Source organism: Symphalangus syndactylus, chromosome 2 (assembly GCF_028878055.3).
Source record: "Symphalangus syndactylus isolate Jambi chromosome 2, NHGRI_mSymSyn1-v2.1_pri, whole genome shotgun sequence".
NCBI classification, from domain to species: Eukaryota; Metazoa; Chordata; class Mammalia; order Primates; family Hylobatidae; genus Symphalangus; species Symphalangus syndactylus.
Genome location: NC_072424.2, coordinates 96,427,845 through 96,448,363, shown reverse-complemented (window position 1 = coordinate 96,448,363; position 20,519 = coordinate 96,427,845). Strand labels below are relative to the sequence as shown.

The 20,519-nt window shown below is 39.4% G+C and overlaps 1 protein-coding gene across 13 annotated transcripts in view; it reads left to right on the top strand.

Annotated features, from left to right (window-relative positions):
- CEP85L (centrosomal protein 85 like) overlaps positions 1-20,519 on the top strand; it is a 243,813-nt gene that overhangs the window by 57,234 nt on the left and 166,060 nt on the right. For 8 of the 13 annotated variants that reach the window (XM_063620768.1, XM_063620780.1, XM_055262504.2 and 5 more), the window contains one exon: positions 1,258-1,366. In XM_063620768.1, coding sequence (XP_063476838.1) covers positions 1,285-1,366 — 82 coding nt within the window. In that variant the 5' untranslated portion in view covers positions 1,258-1,284. Of the gene's footprint in view, positions 1-1,257; positions 1,367-1,388; positions 1,666-2,403; positions 2,857-6,866; positions 7,001-9,038; positions 9,516-20,519 lie in introns of those variants that run through there. The other 5 variants (XM_055262529.2, XM_055262513.2, XM_055262522.2 and 2 more) reach the window with 5 other exon arrangements.

The following is a 20,519-nucleotide window of genomic DNA, read 5'->3' as shown; positions in this document are numbered from 1 at the left end:
TTTGCACAATCTGATAAATTTGAATCAGAAAAACACATGTAAGATAGCTCAACTTAATCAGTTCAAAGATTTATATACAAATTTAAGAATTATAAATGCAACATTTATTTTTCACTTTTAAATAATGTCTTTTTTTGAAATGAGACATTTTAAACAAATAGTTTAATACAGTTTGGTATTAAATGTGGCATTTTTAGTAGTATTTTCTTCTTTTGTGATCTAGTTTATATTCTTAAAAAGTCCCCTCCCAAAACACTAAATATCCTAATTTCATCTGAGCAATGATACTTATACACATACACACACACACACACACACAGAGTCACTATTTTCATTACTTATATCTGCGCAGTAGAACAACTGCCAAGATTGAGGTTTATTGAGGTGCAACAATAACTGTCTTTGCTTTTAAAATTCTCCTTGTAGTCCTAACACACTGTCACAACAAAACAAAAATATGGCAGTTTACCACATGGGGTTTAGTAATGGTTAGGTAGTCCTTAGGTTCTCCAACTTGTGTTATGATAAATTTTAATCATTCTGAAAACCATGGCTGTATCATATCATGTACATATCATCCATGTATCATGGATGTGGGGGGAAGCATTAGTTCAGTATATACTCAGAATTCATATGATTAAAAGAAATGGATACTTTACATAATATTCTCACTTAGTATTTCAATTAATTTTAATTGCATTAGCCCTCTATCCTCCCAAGTTTAATTAGTAGGGACACAAAAATTTTATATTTGGTGCCAAGTGCCAAAAGAGCAACATGTTTTTACTGTTTGCTTTTACTCTGTAATAGATACTGAAATATTTAGATACTTTCACCTTTGCATGTACTTTTTTTGTGTGTGTAGTGGCATGCCCTTTATGTTGATAAAAAGATGTGGAAAACCCGAGTAAACGATTTTCTTTAAACACTGTTTAGAATTAGGAAATTGGCAGTTTTGAAATAATAAGTGTATTTTAAACTCGCAAAGGCCAAGATATTTCTGTAATATTTTATACACTTCTTAGAACTGCATCACAAATGAATTTCAAAAATTCTATTCCTGAGACTGTGGTAACTACAAAGCATGAAAAAAAATGTATACTTTACATAGTGCTATAGCTTCTGCTAATTTTCTTTTTGAGACTTAAAAAAACTATCCTTTTCAAGTGTTAGATAAAACAAGCGAATGCACATTTAAATCAGAAAAAGGAACCAATCACATTCGTCTTTCATGTTTCTGTATCTTTTTATCATCAGAAACAGCTGACCCTTGGCCAACATTACATGATTTGGAGAAATAATTGGAAGTCTACCACAGGGAGACTAAATGTAAAACTCCAATCAGATAAATTACAACACGGATGTGGTAAGTGATAGAACACACACCTAAATGTAATTTAACTTCCAAGAATTTTAAGTAGTATTTCCCAATTAAAGTGTCATTAAGGGAAAAATGCAAATATGGGGCCTTTGTTAGCAAGATTCCAGAACAGGAAAAGCGGAACTCAAAGCCTCTCTAGTTAAGCGACCTGCGTTCCGGCTTACCTCTGAGTGATGGACCTACTACTGCAGAGCCCGCCTCCCACCACAGTGCTGGCCCAGAATTTTTTATATGAACTAGTTCGTAACTAAATGTTGGAAGCATCACCATATTGCCAGTGAGAAGTAAGATTTAAAAATAAAACGATGCTGTCCCTTTTCGCCCTTCCTTAGGACGTCTCCTCCTGCACTAAGGGTTCAGGTGAAGGGTGGAAACTGGCCAAGAAGAGGAAGAACGTGAAAGAGTAGGGGGCAAGGAGGAAAGGACTCCCTTTACAGACTTTGGTGCCATTTTTACTTTCTGTTTGCTAATCTGAAACGTTGTGCGATTACAATGACGGCCCCTCTCCCCCTGGGGTACTAATTACCCCCGGGCCTTTACCAGTGCACATCCCTGTGTTATATTCTGATGCCTGTGTTGCCCCCACGCCCCCATTAAATTAGTAAAGGAAAACCACTCCTTTTCTGCCCCTAAAGTGATCTATAAACGAAGGAATACAGATGAGGATTTAAATCCCAATCCTAATTCCAAGGGAGGCTGGAAGCTCCCTCAGCCGCGCCCTGACTTGGCCTTTTCATCTCGAGTGCTGGTGACGCCGGGGGCAGGTCTTCCACGTGTCTTCACAGAGGTGCCCGGAGGGAGGGCGTCAGGGATTACCCAAGGGAGTGGCAAGTATCGCAAAATAGGCCAAGTCGCTGCCCTATACGCAACTCGCACCGCAACTCGCACGGCGGGAGGATGGAGACGCAGGGATGCGGCCGGAGGGCGGGACAGCCAGTCGCCGCCAAGCAGGCGAAGCGGAGTCGGGGTAGCCCACCCGCCCCCCGCAGTCTCCGCCCCGCGCGGCGCCGCGCACGCCTGAAGTCATTGCCCGAGGCCCCGCCCCCTCGTGGCCTCAGCCCCGGCTCTGGCTCCGCCGGCGGAGGGGGCGGAGAGAACCCGCAGCTGCAACTTCGCCTGGAGCCTTTGAGCCTGGGCTCAGCCGGGGATCTAGCAGCCGTCACCGCCGAGTCGCCGCTTCCCCGGCGCGGGCCTCAGCCCAGCCGGCTTGGCCATGGCAGCCGCCGAATCTGGCCCCTGCGTTCCCCGCCCGTAGCTGAGCAGCCGTTAACCAGCCATCCCGCTTTTCCTCCTGCCCGTGTCGCCGAGGCCCACGCTCCGCGCAAGTTTCCGCCGCCGAAGAAGCAGGAGAACGGACGTGAGGAGTCGGGCGTCTCTGGCTCACCCGGCCCTCTCGCCCGCGATGTGGGGGCGCTTCCTGGCTCCGGAGGCCAGCGGCCGGGATAGCCCCGGCGGAGCCCGCAGCTTCCCTGCTGGTAAGGAACGGGACAGCGCCCTGGCTGGGGTGGGGGTCACGGCCGACCGCGGCGCCTCGGGACCTCGCCGCCGCTCCCCTCCCGCCTCAGGCCTGTCTTACCCCGGCCGCCTCCCCGACGCCGCCGCGTGTCCAGTGTCCTCCCCGCTGCCAGCACCTGGGCTGACATCTGGCTTGCCGCGTCCCAGGCGCATCAGCCCCGCATCCCGTCGTCCCCGCCGCTCCTCCTTGGGCTGCAGCCCCAGCGCCCCCAACTTCCAGCTCGCTTGGGCCCCCGCGGGTTGGGCTTTATTGTCTGCCCGGTTTTTTCCTTTCACTCGTGGGGTGTGTGACCGGCGTGATAACGGGGCTTGCCAGTTGCTCGCGGGGACCCGGGCGGGAAGGTCGCTGCGACAGTGCTGCGGCGGCGGCCCGGGCGCGTCTCGGAGGGGTCGCAGTTCCGCGCCCTCCCGACTTCTGGTAGGCGCAGGCTGGGGTTGGCTGTGCCCACGCCCGCAGCCGCTACTGTAAGGGCGCGTTTTGGGGAGGGAGGATGCAGCCAGAGATGCGGCCGCTCTCAGCCACCTCCAAAGGAACTTCAGCCCCTCGGAGGAACCTGGTCGCCGCCCCGCAGCCCCTCCGGCGTAAGGGGAGGGCGCGTCTTGCAGTAGCCAATGGACCATTGAGCAACCGGGTTACGAATCCGTTTGGCTTTCCGTTGCCCCTTCAAGGAAAATTAGGGGTTTGCTGCATTCCGTGTCTGAAGGGGGCTGTTTGTATCGGACAGCCATTTCATGCTTGCGTCGCTCAGAAGTTGTGTAGGAGCCACAAAATTAGGATAAAACCTCCCCTAACTTGGGATACAAAATGTCTTGGGTTGCCTGTGATATGTTCTCTAAAGATGACGGTCTTTCCAGGCACTTTTAATCTTGAGTTTTGAGGCCTTTTGAGAAACTGAGTTATATGGACATTCTGTGCAGAAAAAACAATGCCATATATACATACGCAAAATTTTCCCTACAATTTTAGCTGTTTCTGGGACTCCTGTTAAGTAACCTTGCTCCACAAAGTGTTTGAGCTCGACTTGTGTAACTTAGAGATATTTTTGCATACATTTCCAAAGCTGTTATTTACAAAACAAAAAAGCAGAAGCAGCATTTGGAAAGGGGTCTTTTGATGGTACTATTTTCTGCTATTTAAAAAAAATCAGGCACTAACCAAGTCACTAATATCAGGCTATTTAAATTTCGAATAATGCAATTCTTTGATAGTTTAGATATTTGTGATGTGGTTTTTAAAAAGACATGTATACATTTTAAAAAGCCAGAGTTAGATTTGAATCATTCACTTAAGTTTGGTCCTGAAACACTTAATGTATGTTAATGAATGATTTGAGTCATTCACTTAAGTTTGGTCCTGAAATTTGATGTAGGCATGAATTTAGTAAAAAGCAGTATTAAGTAGGGATTTTTTTTTTTTCTAAATTGTATGCTATTTGTCCTAAGGAGACAGTAGTTCAGAGGTTTCCCCAGTTTACAGATTATTCACAAATCCTGTCATCTAAGTAACTTCAGTGATTGAGAAGCTACTTCATTATCCCTAGGGGCTGGAGGGAGTGGTTTCAATTTATCCGAAAATGTCAAAAGCCATCTGTAAGTCTTTGTAATCTGACCTATTAAAATTTATTCGTGATAATAGCAGCTTGTTTGGAGGTGTATCACTGAGGCATGGTGTCTGTTTTTCATTGTTTTCTATGAAGAAGAGAACGTTTTAGTATTTAAAGTTAAGTAACGAAGGACTTTGTTATGTTGCAGCCTCTAGAGAGACATTTGCTATGGCATAGAATAATAGTGGAAGAAGATACTTTGTAAATACTACCCAAATTGAAGAAATTTGGACAGTATAGCTGTACCAAAGTATGTATTTTATCTCAATTTGTCAGTAATAAACCATTGGCAAGTCAGGACATGCCTTTGTAAAAGTTTTTTTTCAGTTACATGCTGAAATAGTAATGTAATTATTTATTGTGTTTCTTCCCTTTTTGAGCAAACATACATATTTAAAATTATCTTAGGTAATTTTAAGTTTTAAAAAGTTCTACCTTAGATGAAAAACTTGTGTTGCTTCTTGTGCAAATGAGCAGATGGTGAAGGTCAAGATAATGACCTCTGAGTTGATGCATATAGGGATCTTTTTTCCTGATAATTGGAAGGAAATTTTTATTTTTGAAATATTGTTTAGAATATCTTTTGAATAATTTGAGCAATTATTCCAGCCCTAAAATTGGACTTGTCTGAAAACAAAGTGTGAAGGCAGGGATAAGTAAATAATTTCTGGTATTAAAATGAGTTTATCTTAATATGTGGATTAATTCAAAGTGCCCTGAAACTGGTTTATTTGTTTATACAAATATATAACTAGACTAAAGGAAAAGCCAAAGGTACTATAGAACCACTTTCGTTTTTTTTTGAGACAGTCTCACTCTGTCGCCCAGGCTGGAGTGCAGTGGCGCGTTCTCAGCTCACTGCAAGCTCCGCCTCCCGGGTTCACGCCATTCTCCTGCCTCAGCCTCCCGAGTAGCTGGGACTACAGGCGCCCGCCACCACACCCGGGTTATTTTTTTGTATTTTTAGTAGAGACGGGGTTTCACCGTTTTACCCAGGATGGTCTGGATCTCCTGACCTCATGATCTTCCTGCCTCAGCCTCCGGAAGTGCTGGGATTACAGGAGTGAGCCACCGCACCCAGCCTATAGAACCACTTTCTAAAAATCAGAAGAAATTATTTTTTTAAAGAAATGTCAGTAAAAAATAGAAATAATAAGTGTAGTTTGAAAAATACTGAACTTTTAGCCTTCTCTTTAGGATTCAGTTTGATTTGGCTTTTCCCATTTTTCAGCTTTGTGGAGTAACTGTTATAAACCAAAAATAAAATGAGTATTTATTTATTTATTTATTGAGACAGAGTTTCCCTCTGTTGCCCAGCCTGGAGTGCAGTGGTGCGATCTTGGACCACTGCAACTTCCGCCTCCCGCAAGCGGTTCTCGTGCCTTAGCCTCCCAAATGGCTGGGATTACGTCATGTGCCACCACGCCCAGCTAATTTTTGTATTTTTAGTAGAAACAAGGTCTCACCATGTTGGCCATGCTGGTCTCGAACTCCTGGCCTCAAGTGATCCACCCGCCTCAGCCTCCCAAAGTGCTGGGATTACAGGCATGAGTAACCGCGCCCAGCTAAAATGTGTGTTTTCTTTAGTTTCCTTACAAAGGTCAAATAAAAGCCTCTCTTTTTTGTATTGGCAAGTGTGGTTAGAAGGCTAATTTAAAATAGAACAATTGGTATATTTTTTATGCATTTGGTTGATTGCATTTGAGATTACCCTATTGTTCAGAATGTATACTGGTTTCAAGTTGGATGAAGGATAGACATATTTCCAGGAGGCTTTTGAAATCAAGCACGATAAAGTGATACTTTGAGTACTTACTAATACCTAGTTGTGCTAAATATGTTCCTTTTCATAAATAATATTTTAAAAATACTAACATAAGCCAGGTGCAGTGGCTCATGCCTATAATCCCAGCACTGTGGGAGGCTGAGGTGGGTGTATCACTTGAGGTCAAGAGTTCCAAACCAGCCTGGCCAACACGGTGAAACCCAGTCTTAAAAAAATTAGCCGGGTGTGGTGGCGTGCGCCTGTAATCCCAGCTACTCAGGAGGCTGAAGGCAGGAGAATCACCTGAACCCGGGAGGCTGAGGTTGCAGTGAGCTGAGATCATGTCACTGCACTCCAGCCTGGGCAACAGAGTGAGGCTCTGTCTCAAAAAACAAAAGCAAAAACTTATATATTCAACTCTTAAAACATTTTGAGGTAGAGTATTATACTTTCATAGTGTGCGAAAATGAAATGTTACAGGAAACACTTGAGCTGAAAAAAAGTCATTTGTTCATTGCTTTGAGCTTTACATTTACCTCTTAGTTGATGCATTGCCATGAGGTGTTTAGTGATGTCATAATGATAGTGGTAATAACTGGTATGGTTACAACAGATAATATTGTTTTCTGCTGTGGTGCTTAATTAGATGGACTTCTAAGAGTACTATGGTAACAATGAAACATAACTCTGGCCTAAACCCAACTCAACATGTTCTTTCATAATAGGTATTGGGGGGTAAGGGGTGAATCTTAACTTTAGTGATGACTTTTGTGAAATGAACTTGATTAATAATTGGAATTTGATCACTTCCTGGCTTGAATGAAGCTGGTAAATTAATCTGAGGCCAAGCAATAAATGGTGAAGTGGTAACCTCTGTTGTCATGTTGTAATATTTATGTGTGTGAACAGAAAGGGTTGAGAGAGTCATGATTTTTCTGACTGGATGAAATGTGTATTTTTATACTCTGAAAAGATGATGAAGATATAAAGTCTTCTGGATAGTATTTTCCTGAGTTATAGCCTAATTACATAAATTTTGCATTAAGAAAGTGAAGAACGTGATCATCAGACACTTTTTAAGCAATATCATTTTTTTTTTTTGTTTTTTCGAGACAGAGTCTCATTCTGTCACCCAGGCTGGAGTGCAATCTTGGCTCACAGCAACCTCCGTCTCCGGGGTTCAAGCGATTCTCCTGCCTCGGCCTCCCGAGTATCTGGGATTAGAGGCGTAAACCACCATACCTGGCTAATGTTTTGTATTTTTGTAGAGACGGGGTTTCACCATGTTGACCAGGTTGGTCTTGAACTCCTGACCTCAAGTGATCCGCCTGCCTTGGCCTCCGAGAGTGCTGGGATTACGGGCATGAGCCACCGCACCCAGCCAATTTTTAAGCAATGATATGTTATTCATTATTATTATTACTATCAGGATTTTCATATTTTACACTGGCAAAATAATATTCTAAGAAGAGCAATTTATTGTGTAGGGTCATTTAAGGATGGGCATGATCAACATAAAAATAACATCAAGTTACTTTTCTTTTCTTTTTTTTTTAGACAGAATCTTGTTCTGTTGCCCAGGCTGGAGTGCAGTGGTGCAATCTCAGCTCACTGCAACCTCCACCTCATGGGTTCAAGCGATTCTTCTGCCTCAGCCTCCCAGGTAGCTGGGACTACAGGTGTGTGCCACCATGCCTGGCTAATTTTCGTGTTTTTAGTAGAGACAGGATTTCACAGTATTGGCCAGGCTGGTGTTGAACTCCTGACCTCGTGATCTGCCAGCCTCGGCCTCCCAAAGTGCTGGGATTACAGGCGTGAGCCACCACGCCCAGCCCCAAGTTACTTTTCATACCAATATTTTGATTTCTGTTTTTCTTTAATTAAAAAAAAAATGGTTACCTAGCATAGTGCTTGTTACCTTGGCATTAGAAATGTTTGTGAATTATTCTTTCAATAAATATAGTGTGCTAAACATTGTATTAGCCTCTGGGGATACATCATTGAACAAGAAAGGTAAGGTTCTTGCTCTATGGAGGCTTGTATTTTACTTTCAAAAACATTTTTTAGATTTTTTTGTTTGTTTGTTTTGTTTTGTTTTTGAGACAGTGTCTCGCTCTGTCAGTCAGGCTGGAGTGCGGTCGTGCAATCATAGGTCTCTGCAGCCTTGACCTGCCAGGATCAAGCAGTCCTCTCGCTTCAGCCTCTCAGGCTCAGCTGGGAATACAGGCATGTGCCGTGACTGCTGGCTAATTTTTGTATTTTCTGTAGAGATGAGGTCTCACTGTTACCCAGGCTGGTCTTGAACTTTTAGGCTCAAGTGATCTCCTGCCTGGGCCTTCCAATTATTGGGATGACAGGCATGAGCCACCATGCTGCCTGGTAGTGGCTTGCATTTTAGAGGGGAGGATCAGTAAGTAAACAGATAATGAGATGATGCAGCTAGTATTAAGTACTAAGAGGAAAAGAAGATTGGTGAGGTGGCAGAGGATGGGCAGAGCTCCTTGAGTAGCTAGTCAGGGAGGCCTCTGAGGAGGTAACATTGTTACCTGAAGGAGAAGAAGCCAGATATGAAAGGAGAAGTGTTCAGGTGGAGGGAACAAAAAATCTCCGAGGCGGAAATGAGTTCGAGAAGTTTGAAGAACTCCAGTGAGTCTGGAGCTTAGTGAGCAGGACTGTGAGGGTGAGGAAGGCCTGATAATAATGTTAGGGGTTGTAGGGAGTCTGGATTCTATTCTGCATGTCAGAAGATGGCGAGGAGTGACTTCATTCTTTTACTCCTGAGCACATTGAGTGCCTACTATGAGGCAGATACTGTTCCCATGTATTGGGGACATGGAACAGATATTCCTTGTCCTAGGTGTTTACAATCAGTCTTGGCTATTCTGTGGAAGAAGAAATTGTAGAGGAGTGGGGCAAGAACAGCAGTAGGGAAGACAGCTAATAGGCCATTGCAGTTATTAGGGGAGAGATGATGGCTTGAGTTAGAATGGTTAGATTGGATTTGGAGAGAAGAAAATGGATTTGGGATATACATGAGAAATCTTAAGGATTTACTGATGGTTTGGAGTTGTCAGGGGAAAGAGGAGTCAAAGATGACATCTTAATTTTGGCTTCTGTGATTATAATCAATCGATAGTGATGCCATTTCCTGAGATGGGCAGAGGGCGGTGGGGAGAGAGTGTAAGGAAGATAAATGGAATCGAGTTCTTTTTTGGCCATGTGGAATTTGAGATCCTTTTGAGAAATTCAGGTGAGATTTTGAGTATGAAGTTGGGTATAAATGCTGGAGCTCAGTAGGGAGGTTGCTGGGTGAGAGATAGGAATTTGAGAATTACTTGGGTAAAATGGTGTTTAAAGGTCATGGATCACACCGAGAGAATAGAGAAGACAGCAGAGGACTAAGCCCTGGGACACTAACATTTTCTCTTCAGGCAGAGGAAGATGTGCCGTCCAAAGACACTGAGAAAGAGCAGCCAGGGTGGTAGGAGTAAAAGCAGGACAATAAAGTGTTCTGGTAGAGAGGAGTCTGAAGGCAGTAGTGATCACCAGTCTCATGCTTCCAGGCAGCCATGTAAGATGAGTCAGAAGAAAATGCATCAATGCATTTGGCCAGTTTCAGTGAGATACTTAAAAATTTAAACCTAGCTGAAATTAGAGATTATCTAATCCAGTGGAGCTGACTTTATTGCATAAGGATTGATACATAAGTGCTTAATAAATGTTTGAATTGCTCTTAACCACTTATTAAGCTAGGGTGACCAGTTGTCTGGGTTTGCCTGAAGTTTCAGTTTTAAAACTAGAGGATGTGTGTCATAGGTTGCCTAGGACTGAAGGGTTTCCTGGGATTCCTTACACTGAACAGTGGCCAAGTCTTGACCAGAGTACTCTGTCTGCTCAGGGCATCTGAACTGGTGTTAACAGTGTTCTCGCCCCTCAGAATAGAAGATTCTCTCAATCAGGGAACCAGACTTTAGTACTGTATCTAGTTTTATTTCATGCTTTTCTTAACCTCTGTCTGATCTGAGAATCTACTTCAGAAAAGTAACTCTAGCCCTACTTTTGTTGTTTTTCTCCTGCTGTAAATTGTTTAAAGACTTCATTAAGTAGTGCTAAATTAATTAAAGTCGTTGACAGGATTTTAAGTCCCTTTAAAGAGAGTTAATGTAAGATCAGAAACTGTTGTATGCCTTTCTACACTGTTAATGTCTAGTGAATGAAACTTATTTGCTTTATTGATACTCGTTTTGAAAATAGTTTTTAGTATTAAAGTTTAGAGTTCTGAAATGAACTATAGTTCTTAGTTATATATTTCTCTGAAAGATTTTGGGATGAAAGATTTGAACTATGTTTCATGTAGTTTAACATTTTCTACCAATTGATTATGTTGCTTTTGTAGAGGCAGAGATTGCCTCCTGACCATAAGAAATTTCATATATATGGCCTTGCTATGACATTTCTGAAGCTTTTCTAAAGCATTCTCATTAATACTGAGCATTCTGTCTCATTTTAGGAATAATGTACTGAAAAGTTGGACTAGAAGTTAAGTGCTTTAATTTTAGGAGCAGAAAACTTCCATATATTTATACATTTTCTCAATTATTTTGAAATATTTTAAGACTTTTTATTTTTCTTTAGCCATTTAAATGTATTGTGTATGGTTCTTATGTTCTAGGACAAATATAAGCCCGTCTGAAACACCAAGTTGTATATATTTGTAGTAGTTTTATGAACAGCCTCATTAGTTGTTAACTGTACCTTATTTTCCCAGTTTTTAAACAGGAACAAGGACTTAACAAAAACTAAATACATGGCTATTATTCCTAATAGTTGCCAAAATGCTTTTTTGAACACAACTTTTTTTGTTTTTGAGACAGAGTCTCTCTGTCACCCAGGCTGTTGTGCAGTGGTGTGATCTCGGCTCACTACAACTTCCGCCTCCCAAGTAGCTGAGATTACAGGTATGCACCATCACGCTGGACTAATTTGTTTTATATATTTTTTTTTAGTAGAGACAGGGTTTCACTGTGTTGGCCAGGCTGGTCTCGAACTCCTGACCTCAGGTGATCCACCCTGCTCAGCCTCCCAAAGTGCTGGTATTACAGATGTGAGCCACTGTGCCCAGCCCAAGAAAGACTATTAGCTTAGATTGAGCTAGATTTTAATGTAGGTATTTTTTGACTAGTGTGTTTATGTGAGAAAGCATACTTACTTGATGCTGCTAACCTTATTTTAGCTGAGTGAAAGCATCTTCAGTGACTGCTAAATTTAATTCTCAATCTTGGAATCTGATCTTACTTTATTCTTGATTCGTACTTTCTTCTGGCCTAGAATTTTACCTCTGGCTAGAACCTAACTTTTCATGTCTGAGCAGATCTTTGGATCTCTTTTGGGATTGGAGCAGCACAGTTTCTCAGTTCTCCTCCCCGTTTTGCTACCTGTTGTTTATTTTTATTTTTTTGACACATTGTTACAAACCTTTCATAAAAAGGGTAGAGTAGGTATATAGCAAATGTTTTGAGACCATAGAGAACCAATGGACTCCTTATTTTTTAGACATGCCTAACAGCAAAAATTTCACCCAAATGCTCCTATTTTATGTATGCAATATTTATTATACTTTATCAATTTTAAAATGTACTTTAAAAATGTTTTAGCATTTCTGATATATGGATGCATCATATAATTCAGGGTGTCATTTAATTGGCATCCTTTTTTTTAGTGGTACATACAGTTGATACATTTTAAAAATTATTTTTTCCAACTCACATATGCAGATACAAGAGTCATGTTAATTTCCAGTATGCCCTCTCCATGTTGAACGTTTCATTTGAAACCATCATCTTTACCCTTATGGGGATCAATGGTTATTTTTTCTTTTTTTTTCTTTTTTTTTTTTTTTTGAGACGGAGTCTCGCCCTGTCGCCCAGGCTGGAGTGCAGTGGCACAATCACGGCTCACTGCAAGCTCCGCCTCCCGGGTTCACGCCATGCTCCTGCCTCAGCCTCTCCGAGTAGCTGGGACTACAGGCGCCCGCCACCACGCCCGGCTAATTTTTTGTATTTTTTAGTAGAGACAGGGTTTCACTGTGGTCTGGATCTCCTGACCTCGTGATCCACCCGCCTTGGCCTCCCAAAGTGCTGGGATTACAAGCGTGAGCCACCGCGCCCGGCCTGGTTATTTTTTCAAACAGAAATGCTAGGTGACATATTACTGTCAGATCTGATTTTGTAATTTTTTTTTTTCTCTTGCAAAAGGAATGTTGAAGAGTGTGCATGGGAGGCATCAGCTTGACTATTCTCTTGTTTGTTTATACTTATATTTTTAGTATTATCTTCAGGTTTTTCAACTTCAGGTTTCTTTGCAGTAGTATAGAGCCACAAATCCATTTTGTGAGGGCTAGTTTAAGTAAAACTACATAATGTTATCGATATGCAAATCTGCTTAACCAGCCATGAACTGCAATGCATAACCATACGAAAAAATCAAATGAACGAAGGAGAATGTCACTGTCAAGCCCTCTGTATAGAACACCTCCGTTTATGTTATATATATGTAACATAATGCTCTGATAATCCAAGTAAGGGCACTAGTGTTAACCTGTATGTTAAATATTATAGCAAAATTTAATGCATTACTTTTTCCTAAAGATAATTTTCGATATAAACAGAAGTTTTTTTCTTCCAGCAGCTTGCCAGTGGATTGGCTCATGTACTCCCTGGCATGCATGTATTCACTTTGCAGATCGTAGAGATAGAAAGCTTATGCTTAATCTCCTGGAATGATGTTAAAAAAGTGGTGGTTATCAGAGAGATGGGCATTGGGTTTGTGTTTTGAAGGAGATAAGTAGTTGTAAACATGCTAGTAAGATACTAAGAGAGAAGCTGGTGACAGTGTAGATGTCCTTGATTAAATAGGGAGGGAAAAGAGCAAGGTTAAAAACTTGGAAGAGAGTGGGGTACTGTACCTCATGAAGAGCAGAAGAATTATTGTTACGTGGTATTTGTCAGATGATTTTTTTCTTCTCATTATTAAAGTTACACATGCTTAGTAAAATGTTGACTCAGTACAGAAAAGCTTAAAGTGAAGTAAGCTTTTTCATCTTCCTTTCATGTCAGTCCTCCACTCCATTTTTAATAGTTTTTAGTTATCCTTCTGGAAAATTTCTATGCATGGGCAATAATAAAAATAATAACATTTATTGAGATCCTAATTATATGTCTGGCACTTTCAAAAATATCTTTACAGGCCAAGTGCAGTGGTCACGCCTGTAATCCCAGTACTTTGGGAGGCTGAGCAGGCGGATCACCTGAGGTCAGGAGTTCGAGACCAGCCTGGCCAACGTGGCGAAACCCCATCTCTACTAAACCCCCCAAAATTAGCCAGGCATGGTGGTGTGTGCCTGTAATCCAAACAACTTGGGAGGTTGAGGCAGGAGAATCTCTTGAACCTGGGGGATGAAGGTTGCAGTGAGCCGAGATTGCACCACTGCACTCCAGCCTGGGCAACCGAGAGAGGCTCTGTCTCAAAAACAATAACAACAACCAAAAACTTTACATGTTCATTGATCACAACAACCCTATAATATAGGTACTATTCTATAATTGTTTTCTTCTCTTACATATGAAGAAATTGAGGCACAGAGAGGTTAAGTGATTTATGAGGACTTACTGCTAATAAGAGGTAGAATGAACTTGAACCCAGGTAGCCTGCTTTCACAGTGGACATCTTTTACACTGAGCTATGCTGGTAATTCTATGATAAAAGAAACAAACTAAGACTATTGGAGTCACTTACCCTAGAGATAAATAGTACTGAAATGGAGTGGAGGATTGGGATGGAGAAAATAACACTATGTGATGTTTGTGTCATCTTAGCTAGATATTCTGCAGTGTAGTTCCAGATTTGTTGGTTTTTTCTTTTTGGCTACTGTTAATATGAACATTTTTTTCTTACCATTTAATGTTCTAATTTTTTGTGTGACTTTTGTGTCTTTTTACCTATTGGAGACTGTTTTCCCATGTTAGGAATGTTAGCCATCAGCTCTCTAAATTATTTAAAATTACTTTAAAAAAAGCTGCATTGATAAATATTTACTGATCTCTAAATAGATACTTAAATGCATACTGGCTCATGGGATAGTTTAAAATATCCTGGATTTTAAAATAAGCAGACAACAACCACCAAACAAAACCCTTGTTTTAATCCTTTTTTCTAAACAGAAAGATAGTTTTGTAGTGTAATTGTAAGGCTTCCAAAATTCTAATTTTATTCTGTGAACATTTGTTAGGTATCCAGTGGTTATAATGACTACATTTATTGAGACCCTGTATAAGTGTGCAGCTCTATGCTAGGTACTGGACACTGAAAAAAGTTGCCTTTCATTTTTCACAGTTTGGTGAGGGAGAAGAAAGTCATATACATATGGGTTAATATAATTTAATAAATGTTGGAATTTTGAATAATATATTGGGAGTGAACAAAGTATTTAATGCCACGTAGAGGAATCAGGGAAGACAGAACAAGTTAGTTCTGAACTAGGACTCTTAAGGTACAGAAGTGAAACAGCTTGGAGTCATGAAAGAGTCTCATCTGTTTGGAGAAGTGATTAGGTAAGTGTGGCTAGATAGTTTTTGTAGGTAGAAGTTGCAAAGTGAAGCTGACAATTGATGAAGAACTTTGCCTAACTTAAGGAATTTGAATTTTATTTAATATGCCGTAAGGGGCTCACAGATCTATGTAAGTAGAAGAATAACATAAACATGCTTGATTCTAGAAGATAATTCTGATAGTAGAGTAGAGGCTGGCTTGAGTGGAGTTATTCCAGCAGCAGAATAGGTTCTTTGTGCAAAAGTACTTGTTAATATTTCAGAGATGTTAAAATTTTAACCACATGCTATTTATGTAATATAAGGGTAAACATGCTTTATCTACTATTTTATTTGAAAGTGTTGGTTTCCAAGTTGATTTTAAAACATACTAATGGGTGACAGATAATCTGCATTGTGAAAAACATTGCAATTTGTATTCTTGATTTGTATTATGTATTCAGCTTATTTAAAAGTATAAATCTGCTTTGTCAGTAGTGTTATTTTTATTTTCTTCAATTTAGAGCTGTCATTAAAATATTCAATGAGATTAGTTCTTGTTCTCAGTGCAGTTACATGTATATTCAAATACTGTGGAATACTTGATACTGTATGCGTTTTTGCTTCCAATAAAAGAGCTTCAGAAGTAAAATAGGTTGCTTTTTTATTTAATGCTAATCTTCCTGTCTGAGAAATATTCAGAATTTTTAATGTTATCCCCAGGCACTCAGTATTCTATTTAAAATAATTAAAATTAGTATTAAAAAATTAGTATTGAAAAATGTAACATATTGTCTTCCAAAGAGGAGTTCCAATGTAGAGTTTCTTGGGATCTTTGCTGTTCTTACAGCACTGCTTTTGTCTTTAGGTAAGACATTGTTGCCAGAGGTTATTCAGCCTTAAAGTTTTTAAGTGCATATTGCATACTAGATATCAATATTCCCATTTCAGTAACATAGTCTTGTAACTATTCTGTGAGAAAATTTTCCTTATTAAATCACCTGGTCAGCATATTTCACATGTACTTCTTCCTGTATTGTGCTTCTGGATTGACTTGTCTAAAGACAAGTCATGTCATTCTTCTCAGACTGTGAATTTTTTCAGTTTAAATTAAAAGATTAGAGTGTTATTTTCATGACATTTGTTAATCATCTTCGGTGTTTGAGGTACATACAATACCAGATCTTCTTTTTAAAGACATAGTTATGTTTAAAGGTTAAGGCAAATTAGTTCAGGTGGGAGGAGATCAATTTATATAGTTAATTCTTTTTTTTTTTTTTTTTTTTTTTTTGAGATGGTCTCACTATGTTGCCTAGGCTGGTCTCGAACTCCTGGGCTTAAGCAATCTTACCTGAGCTTCCTGAGTAGCTGGTATTACAGGCATGTGCCACACATGATGTATATTGCCTAATAGCGTTATCAAAAGGTTGTGTTTTTGTAATGAATAAATTAACATTACCATTATCAGTGTATGGGAGTATCTAGGAACACTGTTGTTTTGTTCTTTTAACATTTTTGCTAGATTGATAGCTGAAAAATAGCATGTCTTCTGAATTTGATACTACTTGCTTACCAGTGGGCTTGGACTATTTTTCAGAATTTTTTATTTGTGTTTTTCCCTTTGGGTTTGTCCTTTGTCCATTTAGACTAAACCATTTAGTATTTATTTATTTATTTTTAGTTTGCTTATGATCTCTTTGTAATTATGCATTAATACCGTATCTGCAAATATTTTTAGTGTTTGCCTTTAACTTCTTAAATATATAGACAACTTTTTTTTTTTTTTTTTTGAGACAGAGTCTTGCTTTATTACCCAGGCTGGAGTGTAGTGGCATGATCTCGGCTTACTGCAGCCTCCACCTCCTGGGTTCAAGTAGCTTAGCTTCCCAGGTAGCTGAGACTACAGGCATGTGCCACCATGCACAGAGGCAAACATTTTTTTGAATTTTTTTTATTTTCTTTTGTAGAGGTGGGCTTTTGCCATGTTTCCCAGGCTGGTCTTAAACTCTTGAACTCAAGCTGTCTGCCAGCGTTGGCCTCCCAAAGTGCTGGGATTATAGGTGTGAGCCACCTTGCCCGGCCTAGACAACAATTTGATGATTTATGTGGTTGCTTACTTTTTGTGTCCTTCTGTAAAAGTCAGAGGTTCAAGTTTATAAGGTGGCAGTACACTGAAAGAAATTTTAGGAAGATCATTTCCCTGAGTTGCTAAATAGAAAGGCTCTAAGTGTGTACTGCTCTGTGATTCAAAGATAGAATTTAGAGTTTCTAGAGGGGCGGAATGATAGCATGTCTTAGACCATTTTCTCTGTCATTTCTTATAGCTTTTTTTGTATAAGAGTTAGATAACAGATAATTGAGATTGTACTGATGTGCTTTGGAAATCTGTGGAATAGGTATCATATTGAGTAGATGATATTGAAATACTGTGATGGAAATTGAGGATTACAACTATTGTTCTTTTTTAAATAGAAGGCTGTCCCCACTTTTTCATATCTGTAGGCAAAATTAGAATTTTTCTAGTTTTCCCAATATTGTATTCAAGTTCTCCAGAGAAACAGAGCCAATAGCATTTAATTAATTAATTAAGAATTGGCTCATGAGATTATGGTGGCTGACAAGTCCCAACATCTGTGAGGTGATTTGGCAAGCTGGAGACCTGGGATTGTTGATAGCATAGTTCCAGTCTGAAGGTTGGCAGGCTCAAGCCCCAGGAAGAGATCAGTTCAAGCTTGAAGGTAGGAAACAGCCAGTGTACTAGTGTATTTAGTCAAAGGGGATCAGGCAAGAAGAATTCTCTTTTGCTTAGGGGATGGTTAGCTTTTTTGTTATGTTCAGGCCTTCAGCTGATTCAGTGAAGCCCACCCACATTATGGAGGGCAGTCTGCCTTATCCAGTCGACCAATTTGAATGTTGAGCTCATCCAAACACCTTCACGGAAGTAATGTTTGACTGCGTATCTGGGCACTCTATGGTCCAGTCAAATTGTCATGTAAAATTAACCATCACAGATATTTGACGTTGTCCAGGAGTTCCATACCATATGGATAAACTGAGATCATTTATTCTGGAAAAAGAAACCTCAAACACTTGTTGACATTTATTTGTCTTTGTAATCCTTGAAAAACCTCAGTAGTGCTTTCATGAATTGTCCGATTCTGGGCAGCCTGGCTTGCTGATATGTACTCTAGGATGAGCTCACTTTTCTTCCAAATAAAGGAATGAATTAACATGCTGGCTGGAGTTACTTATGAATCAGTTGAATTTTAGGGACTCTTTTCAGTTAGAATGATTTTTTACCCCATCTCAGGAGTCTGCAAACTGGCCCCCAGGTTACATCTGACTTGTCACCTGTTTTTGTAAATAAAGTTTTATTACAACATAGCCACATCCATTTTATTGTCTACAGCTGATTTAGACTACAGTGGCAGAATTGGCTAGTTGAGATGGAGATTGAGTGACCCACAAAACTGAAAATATTTGCAATCTGGCTCTTGACAGAAAAAGGTTTTATTGAACTGTTTTTCTGGCAATAGTTAATTATACAAGACTAATGATTGAAGATTGTCCTAGCTTGTGATAATAACACCATAGCATTAATATATACAGTGGGCTTTCCTCCCCATTACTGCAGTGAGAGAGTGAGTGAGTGGAGAGAGAGAGTGAGAGAGAGAATGATTATTTCCTTTTAATCCGCAAATGGTTTATTGGCCAAGACTTGTCAACAATAAATAGGGTGGAGGTGTGTTGTAGGCTTTAATGGAGCATGACTTTATACTGCTCAAAATAGTTATATTGCCTAAAAGCAAGGGTTTTAATTTTAGCCATTTTATGCAGCTTTTGTAAAAATTGTTACTAGGAATCTGAATTTATATACCTTGATCTATAGCCGGTTTCTAATCTCAGAATCAAATGTTGATGTAATCTGCAAATCAGTATACGTGATTTTCAGCATTTCCCCACATAAACTGGTAGAATGAATAATAATAATAACCAGTGATGGAGTAAATGTTCCTGTAATGTATTTCTTCCTTTAGTAAAACATAGTCAGTGTTAGCATTTAGATATAGAGCTCCCTGAAAGCTTCTTCCATGTATGTAAATGTACAAACTCTTCTCTAGCTGTGGAATCGTATTATGTATACAGCTACGTAAAATGCTTCTCTTCCATACACACTAAATATATTCTGGATGTTCTTCCATGTTAAAAAATAGGTTGATAAAATCATTTTTAGCACTTAAACATTATCAACTGATTAACAGTTTATATTTTGTTCATAGGCATTTACTTTAAGCAGTGCTGTCAGGAATGTCCTTAGACTCATATTTATTTGTAATTGCCTGATATTTCCTTAGGATAAATTCTCAGTAGAAGGTCATGTCTATGTTGAAATTTAGATACCACTTTCCAATTTGCCCTTTAGAAAGGTTGTACCAATTTGCAAGGCCACAAAAATATATGAACATTCCCCTCACTTGGTTGACACTAGTCTTTCTTTTGTCAGCTTGATAGTTTTAAAAATCCAGAAAATTTATTGTCTTTTTCACTTCTCCCACTATTAGTGAGATTTGGCATCTTTTCTTATATTTATTTTTCATTTACATATAGTCCCAGCCTATTTATGCTATTTGCTGGGTATTCTTAAAAAAAAAAAAAATTATCCAGCTAATAGGTTTGCACTTGTGAGACTAGGCTGGTTGCCATTTTTGATAATAGTTTAGGCAGGACTTTGAGCTCATTTAGAGGGGATGTTACCTGATTGAAAAAAACATTTTGGTATAGATTATAGACCACAGATCAGAATTAGAATAGATCTGGTGACAGAACCCCTTCTTCTGGTGCTTTAATGTGAATGTTGAATCACTTGAATTGAAAAGTCTCATTCTGAGAGAAGTCTAGAATCTACAAAGCTTTAAGTGGTTGTTCTGGACCTCAAAGCTGGTAAAAGTGTCTCTTTGGCCACTATTTTTCAAATTTGATTTGTTAATTTAAATGTATAAGGCTTTTAAGGCTGCTTATATACTTTATACATCTATAAAGCTTAAATTTAATTGATAAATTGCATTTAAATAAATAAATGTGCATTAAATAAAATAATGTGACAATGTTTTATTAAAAGTGAATCATTAATGTTGAGCTTAGTATGATAGGAGTAGCTTTAGGTCTGGTTTTATTAATTTGTTTATATGTTTTGATTTTAATATTAACATAGAGAATGACTATTCCTAAAAGTGTGGTTAAAAAAGACTGGTATAATTAATTTTATGCACGTTTGTTGTTTTGTTACCGTTATGTTTAAACTGCCAGAAGGCATTCCTTGCATGCCGGTTTCAATAGGGTATCAATGAATAATTCTGTAAAGCTATCTTGTGTCAAATAATGGTAAATACCCAGTGATGTCATTTGCTCTTTACTTAGAAGCAACTGCTATTTCAACTGTAAAACACATATGGGGACGTTGAATTATGTGATAAATCTTTTTTAAGGCTGCTATACAGATATAGGAGCATTGAAATTATGTGGAAATAATGTTTTAAGTTGGCTGTTCAGATAATCTGTAATGTGCTTATTAATTTTTTAAGAACTGTCATTGAAATGAGAGCCTAAAATTCATGTAGGGGAACTTCTTAACTTTTATGAATAATTCTGTAAGCCCTGAATTGAGACTC